The 18,668-nt window shown below is 41.3% G+C and overlaps 1 protein-coding gene across 1 annotated transcript; it reads right to left on the bottom strand.

Moving 5' to 3' along the window:
* Positions 1-15,040: 15,040 nt before the first annotated feature.
* On the bottom strand, positions 15,041-15,355 carry LOC123686557. Its single transcript, XM_045626784.1, has one exon. The coding sequence runs from the start codon at positions 15,353-15,355 to the stop codon at positions 15,041-15,043; it is 315 nt and encodes a 104-aa protein (XP_045482740.1).
* Positions 15,356-18,668: the final 3,313 nt, after the last annotated feature.

Below are 18,668 nucleotides of genomic sequence, written 5' to 3'. Positions count from 1 at the left end.
TCTATTATTTGAAATAAATGATGTCTCTAATCTTCCCTGAATATAACTTGTGGTACCATTTATACCGATAACTGGGAGATTAATTTTAGAAACTTTGAGATTAAGTTTTTTGGCTAAAGATGAAGATATAAAATTGCTTTGTGACCCAGTATCTAGAATTGCTCTACATGGTATTAATTTTCCCTTTGAGTCACAAATATTGATTTTAGCTGTTGGTAATATTACCTGAGAACTTTCTGAGAATAGAGAATTAGTCGGCTTATTTTCTAGTATCGAAGTGAAAGTCGAATTTGATTGATGGGTTTTTGGATTATCGTTTTCTTCTACCTGAGTAGGTACTGAATAATTACTAGATGCGTGATTTACCGAGAAATTTGGACTTTTAGTATCGCTTTCAGTATTGTTATGGAGTAACGTATTGTGCCTTTTCTTACAAATTCGGCAATTAGAAAGTGATTTACATTTTGACTGTGAGTGATTATCCCTTAAGCAATTGGTGCAAAGCTTGGTTCTCTTAACTGCTTCTAATCTTTCGTTTGTAGACATTTCTAAGAATTTATGACATTTATAATTGAAATGATTTTCTTTACAAAATGGACATGTTTGCTTTTGCGTTGCTAAATTTGTATGTATTTTGTTTTCTCGATAGGGATTAGTTGAAGGTTTGCTTTTGTTTTCAATTGTTTCCAAAAGTTGACATCTTTTAGACAGGAAATCAGTCAACTCTGATAATGTGGGAAGTGTTTTATTATCTAAATTTGCGTTTACGAATTCTTCCCATTCTCTTTTGGTGATTGAATCCAATTTTGATGATAATATATATACCAAAAGAGTATCCCAGCTTTCAATGGGTTGATTTAGAGCTTTTAATGATCGTATATTTTTATTGAAATTATCTAGAAGTTTTCTCAAATGAAAGTATGATTCGTTTTTGACAGGAGGTAGTTCAAATATTGATTTTACGTGTGTATGAATGATTAATCTTTTGTTTTCATACCTTTCTTTCAAAAGTGACCATGCTATATTATAATTATCTGATGTAATTTCTATTGATCGTATTAACTCTGCAGCTTCCGATTTCAAACATGATTTTAAGTAATAGAATTTTTGGACATCAGAAAGTTGAGACTTAGAATTTATTAATGAATCGAAGGTATCGTGAAAAGTTAACCATTGCGTATAAGAACCCTGGAAATCGGGTAGGGTTAAATGAGGCAGCTTTATTGAACTTATTGGATTGTTCGAATGAACAGATCCGTTTTCTGATGGGCATGTTTTAATAGAGTTATTGGAAATTAATTCGAGTGCCTGTGCCTCTAAGTCAAAATACGTTTCTTCGAAATATGCTCGCTCGTCATCATCTATCTTCCCGGTTTCTAACTCGATGTTGCCTTGAATATGATCGAAATTGTCATAAAGCGTTCTCAGTTTTTCTAATCGACTATTGATTTGGTGAATGTCCGCTTTACAACTTCCATCCGATAGATTAGATAGAAAATTGCTAAATCGAGTTAGTTGCCCTTTGATTTGTCCTCTTTTGAGTTTTAATGCTTCAACCATTTTGATTTAGTTATATATATATACACTATGTTTTGTCAGATTAAAAATACTCAAAAAGAGGGAATTAATGTGGATGATAATATATAGAAGGATAGTGGATGACTTACTGTGTTTTTCTGCTGTTTCACTGATTCTTGTGAATTTGGCTATCGAAGGACCATGAACGTGTATGTGACCTTCTTGTTTGATGTTATATTCAATCACTTGTTTCTTGATTAGTATTTTCACTGATTCGTTGTGTATCCGGCTCGAAGGACCATGAACAATTGCGTGGATTGATTGCTTGAATTATAAAATACTTCTGGCTCGAAGTACCTTGAATGATTGTATGGATGATTGAATGTTTGCTTGTTTGATTCGGCTCCAGTAACTTGTGGTGTTTATGCTTGATTTGGTTGTAAGAAAATACGTGTGATTTTTACTGTTTATTAACACAAACACTGTATAAAATTATAATATTAATAACTTGTGAATACTTGAATATATAATGAATGTTGAGTTACTGATTGCCTGTATGTTAAGTGATTGAATACTGAATATAACTGGTGAGTGGTGAATTGTCACTGTGAATAGTGAATAACTGCAAGCCCTCTCTGGTGGTGGGGCAATGGTGGGAAAAAGCATCGAAGCAGGATTCTTCTTCTGTAAGCCTTAACACTAAACATTGACCGAAGCAGAGGGGAAGCCAAAGAAATAGAGACATTTATCAAGAGCAGGGTGGCAGAACTCAAAATAAGAACAGTTGGACCTGCTAGTATGAAGAAAGCAATGCATATCAGCGGAATGGATGAGTTAACAACGGAAGACGATATTAGAGACGAAATAAAAAAACACCTTGTGAATCCCGATCAGGAGATTACCATCAGGAATCTAAGATCACAAAGATTTGGCGGTATGCAGATGGCCACAATAATTGTAGACGAGCAATCAGCTGAAAAAATAGCTGCAAAAAGGGAGGTGCGAGTAGGATTGTCCTACTGCAGAATCAAACTCCGTGTTGACGTACCGACCTGCTATAGATGCTGGGAACCTGGACATGTTGCTGCCAGATGCAAAGGAGTAGATAGAACAAAACTATGTAGAAATTGCGGGAAAGAGGGACACGAGGCGAACGGATGCTTTAGCGCACCGGGATGTCCACTATGCGTGGGGGGAGAGCATAGAGCAAATACGCTTAGATGCCCAAAATATAGAGAGGAAGTAAAAAAGTTAGAGGACAGCGAAACAAAAAAATGACAAAGTGCCAAAAAACGGATAGTTTAAATGAAACCTGCTTGGATCGGTGGGACTTTTACACCCACCGATATATTAGAAAACAGGGCGAAGGGGTTATAGTTTTAAATAAAAAATGTGTATTTAATGTATGGAAGAGATCTTTATTTATATTTATGTTGATATTTTATTTATACAAGATTTTAGCTATTTATTCACCTTATTTATTGTTTTATATTTACAGTGTGTACGTCAAGCTGATGAAACAAGGAGGAAATATTCCGAGAAAGAGCTCAAAATACTACAATTAAATTTGGGTCGCTCACGATCAGCTCACGATATGGCGTGGGCAGATGCGCTGAGGTGGCGGGCAGATCTCATAGTGATTTCTGAGCCAAACAAGGCAATAAGTTCGAAGGTAGGATGGTATACAGACAAAAAAGTGGACGTCTCAGTGAAAATTTGTAATCGGAATCTGGAGGTGGACTTGATAGACCTGCAAAGCTCATATATCCATCTTTCGATGCATGGAATACATATATATGCGGTATACATATCACCAAATATACATTTGGACGATTTTAAGAGAATTGTAGATGCAGTCTTTGAGAGCGCTTCCAAATACCCACAATCCTCCATAATAATGGGAGACGTGAACTCAAAATCGCAAATCTGGGGTTCTCCACGAAGCGATAAGAGAGGCGACCATATAGAGGAATGGCTGGTGCAGCTTGGCTGGGGTGCAGCAAATGATGGAACTCACACTTTTGAAAGAAACACCTCAAGAAGTCATATCGATGTCACACTAACATCACCAAAAATATTGAAGAAAATAACAAAATGGAAGGTTACACACGAAAACCCTTATACTTACCACGGACACATATCCTTTGAAATTAAGATGCACGCATTAGCTGAAAATAGGAGACCACTCAGAAAGACACTTAAAACGGTGCAATTCGAATCCATGCTGAGAACACACACCTGGGACGAGAATACGGATACATATTCAACACTAGTGGATATACATAATAGAGCCGTGAGGAAAGAAATAAATACGTCCACTGATGTGCCCTACTGGTGGAACGCTGAGATTGAGGAAAGCAGGCAGAGATATATCCGCCTCAGAAGAAAACACTCGAGAGCAAGGACACCAGCATACTCTGAGGACTTAGAACTAAGGGAACAGACAAAGGAGGCGAGGAAAGCTATGAAAAAGGTGATACGAAGAGCAAAGAAAGATAGGTGGAAAGAACTTTTGAAGCAGCTGGACTCGGATATATGGGGACAAGGATATCGTATCGTAACAAATCACCTTAAGTGTGGCGGACTCCCCTACAAAATTCCGACAAGTAAAAGGAGAAATATTATGAGGGATCTGTTTCCGACGGCAGCACGAGGAGTGGGACGGATAGAGGAAGTACTAGTGATGCCAGAGCTCATCACTGCGAGGGAACTTGACGTAGCCGTAGCATCGATGAAAAAAAGGAAAGCGCCAGGCCCTGACGAAATGACGGTGGAGGCAGTTCAGATAGCATGCAGGGTTGTTCCAGAGGTAATGCTCAACATGTTCAACGAACTTTTGATGAACCAAATTTTCCCAAAATACTGGAAGAAAGCAAGAGTGGTGCTCCTACCAAAGAAGGGTAAGGATTTGAACCAAGCAGCAGCGTATAGACCAATATGTCTCCTAAATGCAGCAGGCAAACTCTTTGAGAGATTGCTGCTCAACAGACTAGAGGAAGAGCTGGAAGAGAAAGGTGCTATCTCAAAAAATCAGCATGGCTTTAGAAAGGGAAAATCCACGATAACAGCAATGTTGGCACTCAAGAATACCGTGGAAACTTCAAATAAAAAGGTGATAATACTTATTACAATTGATATAAAAAATGCTTTCAACACAGCGGACTGGAAGCATATAGTGAATACCTTGAGGGAGAGAGGAGTGAGTGCATATTTGGTCAGATGCGTGCAAGCATACTTCTCGGATAGATATATTAAATCCGCCAACATATCACACAAATGCTCTAAAGGAGTCCCACAGGGCTCAATATTGGGGCCCACTCTGTGGAACGTGGAGTATGACGGAATCCTACGGCTGCCCTACGAGAGTGGAGTAACTGCGATTGCTTATGCGGATGATCTCCTTTTTTCCGTGGAAGGCGATAACAATGATGAAGTTCGGAGGAAGACAGAGGGATCAATGAATCTGGCCATAGCATGGTTGGAGTCAAGAAATTTGGAGGTTGCTGCAGAGAAAACGCAGATGTTAGTAGCGAAGGGCCCAAGAAACACAAAAGAACTAAGAGTGGACATTAGAGGGGTAGTAATAAAACCGACCGAACAATTGAAATACCTGGGAGTTGTGTTCCAAAAAAACTTTAGTTTCGCAAGGCATGTGCAGTACAGTGTGGAGAAGGCGTCGGACAAACTCGCTGCGGTGTCTAGGTTGATGCCCAATCTGGGCGGGCCTGGGTACGTGAAGAGGAGGCTCCTGTGCGGTATCACCCACAGTATACTCTTATATGCTGCTCCAGTATGGCGAGAAGTGGTGAAAGTGAAATCCCACCTACACAAGATGAACTCCCTGCAGAGAAGGAGTTTGCTACGGGCAGCGTCGGCATACAGGACGGTGTCGGCGGAGGCGGCGCAAGTCGTTGGAGGATTTCCGCCAATAGAACTGATGGTCGGAGAGAGATGCTTCCTCAACACTATTGGGGGTGCACTTCCTGGTAATCGTCGTATGGCCAGACGAAGAACACTAAGGAAGTGGCAGGAAAGGTGGGATAGGGATGGACAAAACGCCCAGTGGACTAGGAAACTGATAAGGGAAATTGAACCGTGGATCGAATGTAGCCATAGAACAACCGGCTACTTCTTTACGCAGTTTCTGACGGGACACGGATCCTATGGGTCGTTCACATTAAGAATTGGAAAAACACAAGACGACAAATGCCATATGTGTCAGGTGAAGGATGATCCCGAACATATGTTCTTTGACTGCAAAAGGTGGGAGGAGGAAAGAAGAGCACTTGTGCTAAGCATAGGCAGTCTGCCCCAAACAGAAGAAATTATAGGCAAAATGGTAGAAGATAAGGCGATCTGGAACGAAATTTACAATTATGTAACAACGCTAATGAGGCGTAAAGAGGTCGAAGACAGGGAACGACAATGGTAGAGGCACATACCGGGTTACGCACCTGACGCCTGGGCTAAGCAGCCTTTCACAGGTGGCGAAGATACCCGGGAAAAGAGGAGGGTGGTTTAGTGGGTGCAAGTCCCACACGAATCTGCAGGCATTTCTTCGAACATTGTATAGCCCGTCTGCAGAGAAGGTCATTAGCTTCCCCCTACCTCAGGGCACAAAAAAAAAAAAGTGTCTTTCTGAGTGGTCTCCTATTTTCAGCTAATGCGTGCATCTTAATTTCAAAGGATATGTGTCCGTGGTAAGTATAAGGGTTTTCGTGTGTAACCTTCCATTTTGTTATTTTCTTCAATATTTTTGGTGATGTTAGTGTGACATCGATATGACTTCTTGAGGTGTTTCTTTCAAAAGTGTGAGTTCCATCATTTGCTGCACCCCAGCCAAGCTGCACCAGCCATTCCTCTATATGGTCGCCTCTCTTATCGCTTCGTGGAGAACCCCAGATTTGCGATTTTGAGTTCACGTCTCCCATTATTATGGAGGATTGTGGGTATTTGGAAGCGCTCTCAAAGACTGCATCTACAATTCTCTTAAAATCGTCCAAATGTATATTTGGTGATATGTATACCGCATATATATGTATTCCATGCATCGAAAGATGGATATATGAGCTTTGCAGGTCTATCAAGTCCACCTCCAGATTCTGATTACAAATTTTCACTGAGACGTCCACTTTTTTGTCTTTATACCATCCTACCTTCGAACTTATTGCCTTGTTTGGCTCAGAAATCACTATGAGATCTGCCCGCCACCTCAGCGCATCTGCCCACGCCATATCGTGAGCTGATCGTGAGCGACCCAAATTTAATTGTAGTATTTTGAGCTCTTTCTCGGAATATTTCCTCCTTGTTTCATCAGCTTGACGTACACACTGTAAATATAAAACAATAAATAAGGTGAATAAATAGCTAAAATCTTGTATAAATAAAATATCAACATAAATATAAGTAAAGATCTCTTCCATACATTAAATACACATTTTTTATTTAAAACTATAACCCCTTCGCCCTGTTTTCTAATATATCGGTGGGTGTAAAAGTCCCACCGATCCAAGCAGGTTTCATTTAAACTATCCGTTTTTTGGCACTTTGTCATTTTTTTGTTTCGCTGTCCTCTAACTTTTTTACTTCCTCTCTATATTTTGGGCATCTAAGCGTATTTGCTCTATGCTCTCCCCCCACGCATAGTGGACATCCCGGTGCGCTAAAGCATCCGTTCGCCTCGTGTCCCTCTTTCCCGCAATTTCTACATAGTTTTGTTCTATCTACTCCTTTGCATCTGGCAGCAACATGTCCAGGTTCCCAGCATCTATAGCAGGTCGGTACGTCAACACGGAGTTTGATTCTGCAGTAGGACAATCCTACTCGCACCTCCCTTTTTGCAGCTATTTTTTCAGCTGATTGCTCGTCTACAATTATTGTGGCCATCTGCATACCGCCAAATCTTTGTGGTCTTAGATTCCTGATGGTAATCTCCTGATCGGGATTCACAAGGTGTTTTTTTATTTCGTCTCTAATATCGTCTTCCGTTGTTAACTCATCCATTCCGCTGATATGCATTGCTTTCTTCATACTAGCAGGTCCAACTGTTCTTATTTTGAGTTCTGCCACCCTGCTCTTGAGAAATATCTCTATTTCTTTGGCTTCCCCTCTGCTTCGGTCAATGTTTAGTTTTAGGTGACCGTTTCTCGTTTTAACGGTACTTCTGATCACCTCTGACACTTTATCGCTTCCCATGGTGTCTTTGACCTTCTTTAATATGTCAGCATATGACTGCTCTCCCGAGTCGACGATGACCGCTTCTTGCCGAATTCTTCCCCCCCTTCCTTGTGTATTCGTATTTCCCCTACCATTTTCGTGCCACGTTACTTCCCCTCCGAACTTCCAGAAAGCACATGCCATTGTTCTCCGTGCTTTAGAATCGTCGTCCTTTCCCAGGAACGCCAGATGGATCTTTTTTCTGTTCAATTCCTCGCATTTTTTCCTAACTCTCCTTCCTATATCCAATAGAGGTCTGTATCTTGTAGGTTTCGTATTCGCTCCTACGAAGAATATGGATCTCTCTTCCTCCAGTATATTCTCCTCCAACTGCACGGTCCCTCCCGACCTCAGAACGACCACCTCTCCTTCCCTTAGTTTACCTTCATTGATATATTTTCTGATGGCCTGTGATGTTCCGGTCAGTCTACTAACCAACCTATTATTTCGGTCAGCCTCAAGGTCCGCTAATATTATTATATCCTCGCCATCTGGTGTGTTAAGTACAGATTCATTCACAATTGTAATATTTTCACTACCATCAGGCCATTCCTTTTCAATAACCTGTTGTAAATCAGCCTCAGAAGTGATCTCTTCCACCTTTCTTGCCAGATCTAGTTTTATATTTTCCATCAATATATCTTCTGGGTTCTCGGTTTGAGAGCATGCATCCATCGTGACCTTTGCATTGCTCAGAGAGTTGCTCTTCTGCAGGCGAAAATGCTTCTCACCTGACTGGTCCACTCTACCACTCCTAATTAGCATGTCAACTTTCTTTTTCAGGTATTCATTTTCCGCTCTTAGCTCCTCCATCCTTCCTTCCATATCCCTCGCATCCCTGCAAGTGCTCACCTCCTTGTGTTCCTGTCCCGCCATTACGAGTTTCGTACATTTTGTTAGGTCTTTCATCAGTAGTCGGATGTCTGTTGCTGTTTTTTTCAACGGCACGTGTACATTTCTGGTGGATCGGCAGAACTTTTCAAAATCCAATGTATGACTATCGAGTTTCTTTACTGTGTTTTTCAGTTTGCTTAGGACATAGTCGTTATCAATTTCCTCCTTTGTAGGGGAACTCATCTTCTTCCTTTTTCTGTTTCTGCCTTCATCGTCACTATCAGAAAGTGTGATAGGCTCGACAGTCATTAACGGAGTTATTTCTTCCTTACCTTTCTCCTCATCTATTTCATGAACGGTTTCCTCAGGTTTCTTCATAGGCGGGGTCCTATCAATCTTGGTGCATTTCTTGAAGACCTCTTCAACCATCCTACCTGGGGTAAAGAACACATCCTCTTGCCCATCTTTCACTGGTGTGCTGCCTCCACCATCCTTTGGGCCAGTCACATTTTTAGGTGTACCAGCCTGGTCCTCCACCGGTAACACCTCGCAGTCGCTGGATCTCGATCGAGTTTGGCCTGCTTGACCACCGCCCTCGACCTGTACTGGGGTGTCCCTTCCCTGCACCGTAAATTCCTTATCATTTTTCCTTTCCATATCACCATACAAAGTTTGGGGCAGTGCATGCACACATCCCCAAGGTCCATTCACGTGCTAAGGTCGTTGCCGTTTAATCCGAATGGGAAGTCCATAATCATGCCAAAGTCGATAGCCGTTCAATCCATCCAGAGGGGAAAAGGAAAGGTAAGTATTTGAGGCTCCGGACTCGCTTTCCCAACGTACTAGCGGCCGGAACCTCCACAGGAATGTTTCAGGAATGGACAAGGTTGGGGTAAGTATATGGGGTTTGGGGAACATGGGAATTTTAGGGTATGAGGAATGCGGCAAAGGCTGGGATTGGCCGTGCCACTTAACTTAACTTAACTTAACTTAACCTAACCTAACCTAACCTAACCTTTTTTTTTTTTTTTTTTTTTTTTTTTTTTGGCCCTGAGGTAGGGGGAAGCTAATGACCTTTTCCACAGCGAGCCAATAGAAACGTTCTTTGTTCCTGTTCATTAGTGTGCTGTGTACTTGCGTGTGGGACTCTCACCCACTAAACCCCCTCCTCCTTCCCCGGGTATCATCGCACCTGGTAAGAGGCTATAGAAACCCGCTCTTTCAGGTGCGTAACCCGGTATGATTTGTCTTCCTCATCTTCCTCATCACTGATCATTTCAGAAACTTGTTTTCCCACATCATCAGACCCTTCTCATCTTTCCTCCTGCTGTCTGCGCCTATCTTCTTCTTCCTTTCTCCTCATAATACTTGTAATGTACTCGTACATAATATTCCACTTGTCCTTGTTTGCTGTCATTGTTTCTACGAGTTCCATCACGTCCGGAAGCCTCCCCATATCCAACTTCACTTTATGTCTTTCCGATTTAAATCTCAGGCACACGGCGTATACGTGTTCCGGACTGTCCGGGACCTGGCACAGTTCGCACAAATCGCTTTCAGTTTTCCCTATACGTTTCGTATAGGTGCCGAATGAGCCGTGTCCAGTGAGGAATTGTGTGAAGAAATATCCGCTTTTTCTATGCCCGCATTCGATCCATCCACTAAGATTTTTAATAAGATCACGCGTCCAAACTGCCGTATTCGTACCCTCCTCCCATCTCTTCTGCCACATTCTCAAGGTTCTTTTCCGTGCCATATTCCTGTTTCCTGGCAATCTAGTGCCAATCTTAAATAAAAAACACGCTTCTGCGACCATCAGGTCGATTGGCGGAAAAGCGGCAATGACCTGAGCCGCCTCCGAAGACACCGTTCGGTAAGCTGACGCCACCCGTAGCAGTCCCCTCCTCTGTACGCTGATAAGTTGTGTCCTCTGTTTTTCCCTTTTCATTGCCTCCCTCCAAATAGGTGCTGCGTAAAGTAGCACAGAGTGCAGGATCGTGCACAAAACTCTTCTTTGCAAATAGTCAGGTCCACCGATATTTGGAAGTAATCGTCTCATTGATTCGACTTTATCGTTGGCTTTACTGACGATGTCTGTAATGTGCGCCGAGAATGTCATCCTTTGGTCAAAGGTCACACCAAGATACTTCACGGAAGGCGCCGGGCTAATGACCGCGTTTTTGAAATCGATCCTAAGATCGTCTCGTTTCCTAGGCCCCCTGAGGACAAGCATTTCTGTCTTGTGCACAGCAATTTCTAGATTTTTTGAGTCCATCCACTGCGAGACCGTAGACATGGTCCGTTTTGCCTTTTCCATCAGTTGCTGTCTGTCTGCCGCCTCTATCAGCAGAAGGAGGTCATCGGCGTAGGCAATGGCCTCGACTCCGGGGTCATATGGTAGCCTCAACACGTCATCGTAGACAACGTCCCAGAGCCTTGGCCCCTTGATGGAGCCCTGTGGCACCCCCATCGTACATCTCCACCTCACGGAGCCTACCCTCACCCACCTATCTCGGAAGTAGTCTTCTATCGTCTCCACTAGGTATTCCGAGCATCCAATCTCTTTCAGTTTATCAACAATGTGATGCCATCGGACTGTGTTGAATGCATTCTTGACATCTATTGTGACAGCGACCATCCACTTACTGTTTGTTTTCCTCACTATGTCCTGAACTCTAAGCATTGCAGTCAACGTAGATCGTTTCTTCACAAAGCCGTGTTGATTCGGTGAGATCGCTCTGTTTTCCATCAGTTCTATATCCAGTCTGTTAGTGATAATTCTCTCAAAGAGCTTTCCCATTACATTCAGTAAACAGATGGGTCTGAAGGACCCCGATAGCGCTAGGTCTTTTCCTTTTTTTGGGATGAGTATAACCTTTGCTTCCTTCCAACACTTGGGAAAGATTCTTTCCTCGATCAGCTTGTTGAACATGTCTAGTAGCTGTTCCGGCACTATTTCACACACTATTTTCAGGTTTTCTGCTGTCATACCATCGGGACCTGGTGCCCTACCTGCCTTCATGGATTCAACTGCGGTCTTCAGTTCCTCCATCTGGAGGGGTTCAAAGAACGTTCGAGGGCCACCTGTGCGTTTTATTGGTTTTCCCCCTAATGGGAACAGGTCGCGTAGTATTTGCCTTCTTCTCGAGGCCGAAAGTTTGTAGGGAAGGCTTCGAAACTTCATATGGTTTGTTGTGATTTTATACGCGTCGCCCCATATGTCCAAGTCAAGTTTCCTAAGGAGATCTTTCCATTTTTCTCTCTTCTCTCTGTTAATTATCTTTTTTAGTTCATTACCGAGTTTTCTCATTTCTTCACATTCTGAGTTCCTGTTTCCATGATTTCTTCTTCCCATTCTCGTATAGTTCCTGCGTGCTCTCAGATAATTTCCTCTAGCGACTTCCACATCTCTACTCCACCAGTATGGGTGCGTGGTTTGTTTTTCTTTTTCCGTCCTTTTGGACCGTTGCAAAGCTTGTAGCGCCTTTTTGTACATATCAGTACCACTGCCTGTTGAGCTGGCATTTATATTATCTGTAAGGTCCTTTATGAACCGTTCTTTATCGAAGATGGACACCCTTCCAGTGTCTCCTCTATTTGTTGGCATCTTAGTGTTGACTCTGAAATATATGTGACCATGCAACGTATATGGATTTTCATGTTTTATATTCCAATCTGTTATCTTCCTCGCGAATGTATTCGGGACAAGGGTGACATCAATGTGCGTTTTTGACGATCCTCTCACGAAGGTTGGTTTTCCGTTGTTCATTGCTGTCCATGCTAATTGTGATAGCCATTCTTCCACATATTCGCCTCTTCTGTCTGCCGAGGGGGCACCCCACATGGGGGATTTACTGTTAATATCTCCGACTATGATTTTTCCACCTTTTTGCATCGACGCATCTCCGAACACTGAGTCTATCTTTTCTTTGAAATTTTCCAGGGACACGTTCGGTGACACATATATTGCGTAAACGTGATAGCCAGGTAATACCAGGTGGATGAAATTTTTTTCCCTCTTTACTTTCTCTAAAACCAGTTTTCTATTAGTTATTTTCACCGCTATATCTCTTGCATCGTTCACGAACCAGCCTTCCTTTGCGGTAATTTTTTTATTTGGTTCTGAAACTACTAGTATATCTATCTTTTCAGACATTGCTGCTGCCTGTGCCATATCATGAGCAGCTTTACACCTGCCTAGATTGGTCTGTAGTATGGTAGCCATTTTGAGACAGGTAGTTTCCTTTGTCCTAACTCATCACTCGGACTTTCGGCCTCAAGATTTATCTCCTTATGTCCTTCCTTCTTTAAAGTGGTATAAATAAAAAAATAAATTAGTGTATAAATAAAACCATCAAATCTTTTATAAATAAAATTTCCCTTTGTATAGATAAAACAATAAATTATTTGTGCATAAATGAGGTAGATTTGTGTATATATAGCGCTCTTTAGTGTATTTTTCTTTGTGATTGCATCAGTTTCTTTCCTCCCCTTTGTGGGAGTCATTACAACCTAACCTAACCTAACTTAACCTAACCTAACTTAACTTAACTTAACTTAACTTAACTTAACTTCACTTAACTTCACTTGACTTGACTTGACTTGACTTGACTTGACTTGACTTGACTTGACTTGACTTGACTTGACTTGACTTGACTTGACTTGACTTGACTTGACTTGACTTGACTTGACTTGACTTGACTTGACTTGACTTGACTTGACTTGACTTGACTTTACTTTACTTTACTTTACTTTACTTTACTTTACTTTACTTTACTTAACTCAAACTCAACTTAACTTGAACTTAAACTCAACTTGAACTTCAACTTAACTCAAACTCAACTTGAACTCAACTCAAACTTGACTTGATTTCAACTCAAACTTAACTTAAATTTAACTCAAACTCAACTTAAACTGAACTTAGACTTAATTTAAACTTATTTTAGACTGAACTCGAACTTAACTTGAACTTATCTTTAACTTTACTCAAACTTAACTTAAACTCTTACAGGACGGTGTCTGTAGAGGCGGCGCAAGTAGTTGCGGGTTTCCCCCCGATAGACCTCATGGTTGCGGAGAGAGGCTTCATATATAAGGTGGGAGGCCGCATAGAGGGATTGAGGAGGACGGCGAGGAGGAAAACGTTCCGAAGGTGGCAGCAAAGGTGGGAGGAGGATACCGGTAAAGCTACATGGACAAAAAAGTTAATAACCGATATAGAAAGATGGGCAGAAAATACACATAAAATAACCAACTATTATTTCACTCAATTTCTGATAGAGCTTGGCTCCTTTGGGACGTCAGCTCAAAGAATAGGAAAGACCACGGATGATATGTGCCAAAAGTGTGGCGTAACCGACAGCCCAGAACATGTGTATACAGTTTGTGCCAGATAGCAAAGAGAAAGAGAGGCAATTGTGGGGAAGCTCGGGCGAATGCCCCCGGTGTACGATGTGATCCCTCAAATGCTGGAGGACGAGAACACTTCGCGGGTGGTGTATGAATTTGTGGTGGATATCATGATAAAGAAGTTAAGAGAGGACAGGATGGCACAGAACGTGGGAAACATAAATCTACATAAATGATATAATCATAATAAAAAATAAATAAATAAATTGAGAGGACGACACTGCCGAGGAATAAAGGAGGCAGAGGTCTGCTAGACATCATGGAACTTGCCCATGGTCAAATTGAATACCAACGAACATACTTCGAAGAAAAATCAGGCACGTCAAAAATCTACAAGGTACTGTGTAAAGCAGAAGAATCAACACCTTTACAACTGCACAAGGAGCAATTGTCATACAACCACCAGACAACCCAAGAAAAATTGCAAAGATGGAGAGAAAAGCCCCTACATGGACGACATTTCAACGAGGTGAACGAGGATCATGTCGACATTGAAGCGTCAAACTATTGGCTCATATCAGGTGCGATGTATCCAGAAACGGAAGGATTTCTTTTAGCCATCCAAGATCAAGTGATCTCAATAAGAAATTACTGCAAGCATATCATAAAGGATCGAACTATCACTGACGATCGATGCTGTTATGGGTGTTCAACGAATGGGACAATCCAACATATCACGGGAGGATGTCAAATGTTTGTAGGAAATGAATATAAAGAGAGACACGATGCAGTAGGAAAGATACTACACCAAGAAATGGCAACTAAATTAACACTGATTCATTCTGAAAAAGTGCCATACTACAAATACCGACCGACTCAACTTAACTTAACTTAACTTTTTTTTTTTTTTTTTGACCCTGAGGCAGGGGGAAGCTAATGCCTTCTCCGCAGCGGGCCTTAAAGATCTTCATATGTGCTGTATGGGACTCTCACCCACTAAAAACCCCTTCTCTTTCCCCGGGTATCATCGCCACCCCGAGAGGTGCGTAACCCGGTCTGTGTCTCGACCTCTGGTATAGGCTTCAAGCCCATGCGTCACAGGTTAGACAGGAGACTTCTGTGATTAGGCAGTACGAGCTCTTTCCTCCTCTTCTCTATCTTCGATCTCTTTATTTTCCATTGTTTCGGCTATGAATTTGAACAATACTTGCCACATTTCCTTGCTCTCCAGCATCTTAGGTATCAGCTCTTCTACATCCGGTAAGTATCCCAAGCGGTCTATGATTTCTTTCCTCTTGGTTTCCCACCGTTGACAAAAACCATAAAAATGCTCCGGGTCATCTCTGACACCGCATAATTTGCACACATCAGATTGCGTTTTACCTATCCTCTTAGTAAAACTTCCAAAGGAACCATGGCCTGTCAGAAACTGGGTCATGTAGTAGCCTGTTGTCCTGTGACTACAATCCACCCATTTTGCAATATCCGGAATGAGTCGTCTTGTCCAAACTGCCTTGTCGCGCTCTGTTTGCCACCTCTGCTGTCACTTTCTCAAAGTCCTTTTTCGTGCCATTCTTCTATTCCCCGGGAGTCTTCCCCCCACGGTATAAAGGAAACTTCTTTCCGCCATCATCAGGTCAATGGGCGGGAAGCCGGCTATTACCTGTGATGCCTCAGCCGATACCGTTCTGTAGGCTGATATTACTCTCAGCAGTGCCTTTCTTTGAGCTGAGATCAGCATTCCTTTATATTTCTGCTGTTTAATGACTTCACGCCATACTGGGGCAGCGTATAAGATCACACTATGGCACACTCCGGCAAAAAGCCTTCTCTTCCTATGTGAAGGACCGCCAATATTCGGCATCAGCTGAGTGAGAGCTGCTAGTTTTTCTGATGTTTTCCCCCTTACATGCTCAACGTGGCCATTAAAATTTGGTCCCTTCCGGAAAATAACACCCAGGTACTTTATCTCCTTCCTCGGGGCTATTTGCTCTCCTAGGAAATTTATTCTGAAGTCATCCGTATTTCTTGGTCCCTTTGCCACTAGAACTTCTGTCTTTTGGGGAGCCACCTCCAGACCCCTATGTGTCACCCAGTTTGCCATAATGTCTAGGGCCTCTTCCGCTCTGACTTTGACTTCATTTGCGTCATCTCCCTCCACGACAAAAAGGAGGTCATCCGCAAACGCTATCGTTTTTACTTTTGGTCCGTATGGCAAGCGTAGTACCCCGTCGTATCCTGCGTTCCACAAGGCAGGGCCCTTTATTGACCCCTGCGGTACGCCTTTATCGTACGCGTGTGATATCATGCCTGATCTCACGCGCCTGTCTGACAGGAAAGCCTCCACGCACCTTACGAGGTATTCTGTGATCTTTGCTTCACGTGAAGCTTCAATTATACTTTCCCAATTAATGGTATTGAAAGCATTTTTAATATAGCAGTAGTGCTATGGCTACGCACCATCTGTTGTTCGAGTCCTTTATTGCATTCTTCAAGGATAGCAGCGCTGACGTTGTAGATTTTCCTTTACGAAAACCATGTTGGCTTGGTGAAATGGCGTTATTTTCCTCCATCTCGATTTCCAGGCGGTTGAGGATCATCCTACACCTACTGATCGTCATGGCGATTAACGAGTTAGCAATTCGCGAGCTGAATAATCTCACCAAAAGTAAATTGATAGAGATAATTCTAAATAGAAAAATTCCGAGTGATGTGAAGCTAAGTGATTCGACTTTGAATCTGTTGGAATTTATAAAAGTTCCGAATTTTATAGATAAAAATGGTGATTTGGATGTTTCAAAACAAAATTTAACCTACAAAAATCTCTGTATTGAGAAAGATCTGAAATGTGCAAATTATGAAATTCAGTGTCAAAAACGAGTTATTTGTGAAATGGAGAGGTCAATTTCAAGCCAAAGTAAAACCATTGAATCTCAAGATTATTTATTGAAAATTTTAATGGAAGAAAATAACAAAATTCGAAAATGCGATGTTGCCGTACCTAAAAATATGTCTCCAAAATCTAAGAAAATTTATGAAAAATCCAAAGAGATAGAACCCACGAAAAAAACTTCTCAAAACCTAAATAAAGAGTTCACTAATGCTCAGAACTCTAATGAGGTGATTTCTTTGGAGAATATGGATGCTGTGGGGCTGAATAAAGCCACGGAAAATATTTCGAATGATGTTTCGAAAGAGTCTCATCTGGATGACAAGAAAGGTTTAGATAGTGGTAGCTCTGAAAACAAATGGAACCTTGTTGATAGAAGGAAAAGGAGGGGAAAAATGGTTGTAGGTGTTGGCAATGAATCCCAGATCGAAACAAAGGTAAAGGGTGTACCTAAGACGATTGACCTTCATGTATACAGGATCCATCCAAAAACGTCTGCAGAAGATTTAAAGGACATGTTGAAACCCCATTTTGGAGAAGTTGTTACGGAAGCACTGGAATCAAGAAATCCAGAAATATACTCGTCCTTCAAGGTAACTATTTTCTGAGAGAATTTTGAAAAAGCCATGGATGCGACTTTATGGCCCAAAAATACTTGTGTTAGACGTTTTTTATACATTCGCAAGAAAAACGGGCAGGAGCGGATATAAAATTTTCCCCCACATTACTTTTTTTGAATGTACAAACTTTAAATTTCAAAAAAATAAGTGAGCTGGAGATTCTTTTGGATGAGTTCCCTTCGGTTAAATTTTTATGCTTCAATGAAACATGCATAAAAGAAGATGCTATTAATCAGTTGACAATTTCTAGTTTCAAATTGGCAGCTAGTTATTGTGGTCCCATAAAAAATGGTGGTGGTACAGCAATTTGGACCCGAACAAATATAATGGTGAAACCGATCAACTTAGAACGGAATTCAATAGAGGGTCGATGTGAACTGAGTGCAGTTTCATTCAAAACCGATTGTGATAATTTCATTATTATAAATTGTTATAGACCACCTAGTGGAGATGTTGATACGTTTCTGTATGAACTGAATGCTGTTTTCGAGTCTTTGTATAAACCAGGTATAAAATTTGTTATCTGCGGTGATTTCAACTCCGACAGTTTGAACGAATCAAGTAAATTTAAGAGAATTTCACTCTTCTTGTTACAGTTTGGGCTAGGCAACACTGTCTTCTGGCCAACCAGAGTGACGACAGATTCTATATCATGCATTGACCATGTTTATTTGAATTTTGTTTCTGGTACTACATGTGTATTAGATTTCGCTTTTTCTGATCACAGATTAATACTCTCGGATATAAATTTTGGGACAATCGATGTTGAAAGGGTACATTCAACGTACAGACGGTCGTTTAATTCTGATAATATAAATAGGTTTTGTTATGACTTAGGTTCTGAGGATTGGTCATTCGTTTATGCTTTCAACGATTTGGAAACGGTTTTTAATCAATTTTATGATATATTTTTATTTCATTTTAATAACCGGTTTCCCTTATCTATGCGATATGTACAGCAAAAGCCAAAAAAATGGGTTAATGATGTGGTCAGAAAGTCCAGTAGCGAATTAAGATTTTTACACTCTTTAAGTCAAGAATATACTCAATTTGAAGATATTTACAAAGAAGAAAGAAGAGCTCATAAATCTCTCATAAAATTTCATAAGCGTATGTATTATCAAAACCGAATCGTGGAAAGTGAGAATTTAACTAAAGAAACTTGGAATGTAGTATCGGAAATTAACGGATTTAAATCAAAAAAAATTGAGAATGTAACTATTTCGGAAAATGGCTCTAAA

This window comes from Harmonia axyridis, chromosome X, assembly GCF_914767665.1.
Source record: "Harmonia axyridis chromosome X, icHarAxyr1.1, whole genome shotgun sequence".
Classification (NCBI taxonomy): domain Eukaryota; kingdom Metazoa; phylum Arthropoda; class Insecta; order Coleoptera; family Coccinellidae; genus Harmonia; species Harmonia axyridis.
The sequence above is the reverse complement of the archived record's forward strand: the minus strand, read 5'-3'. Positions and strand labels throughout refer to the sequence as shown.

What these genes read in the sequence shown, in the direction of transcription:
- LOC123686557 (XM_045626784.1), bottom strand. Translation starts at nt 15,355, where the DNA reads ATGACCCAGTTTCTGACAGGCCATGGTTCCTTTGGAAGTTTTACTAAG.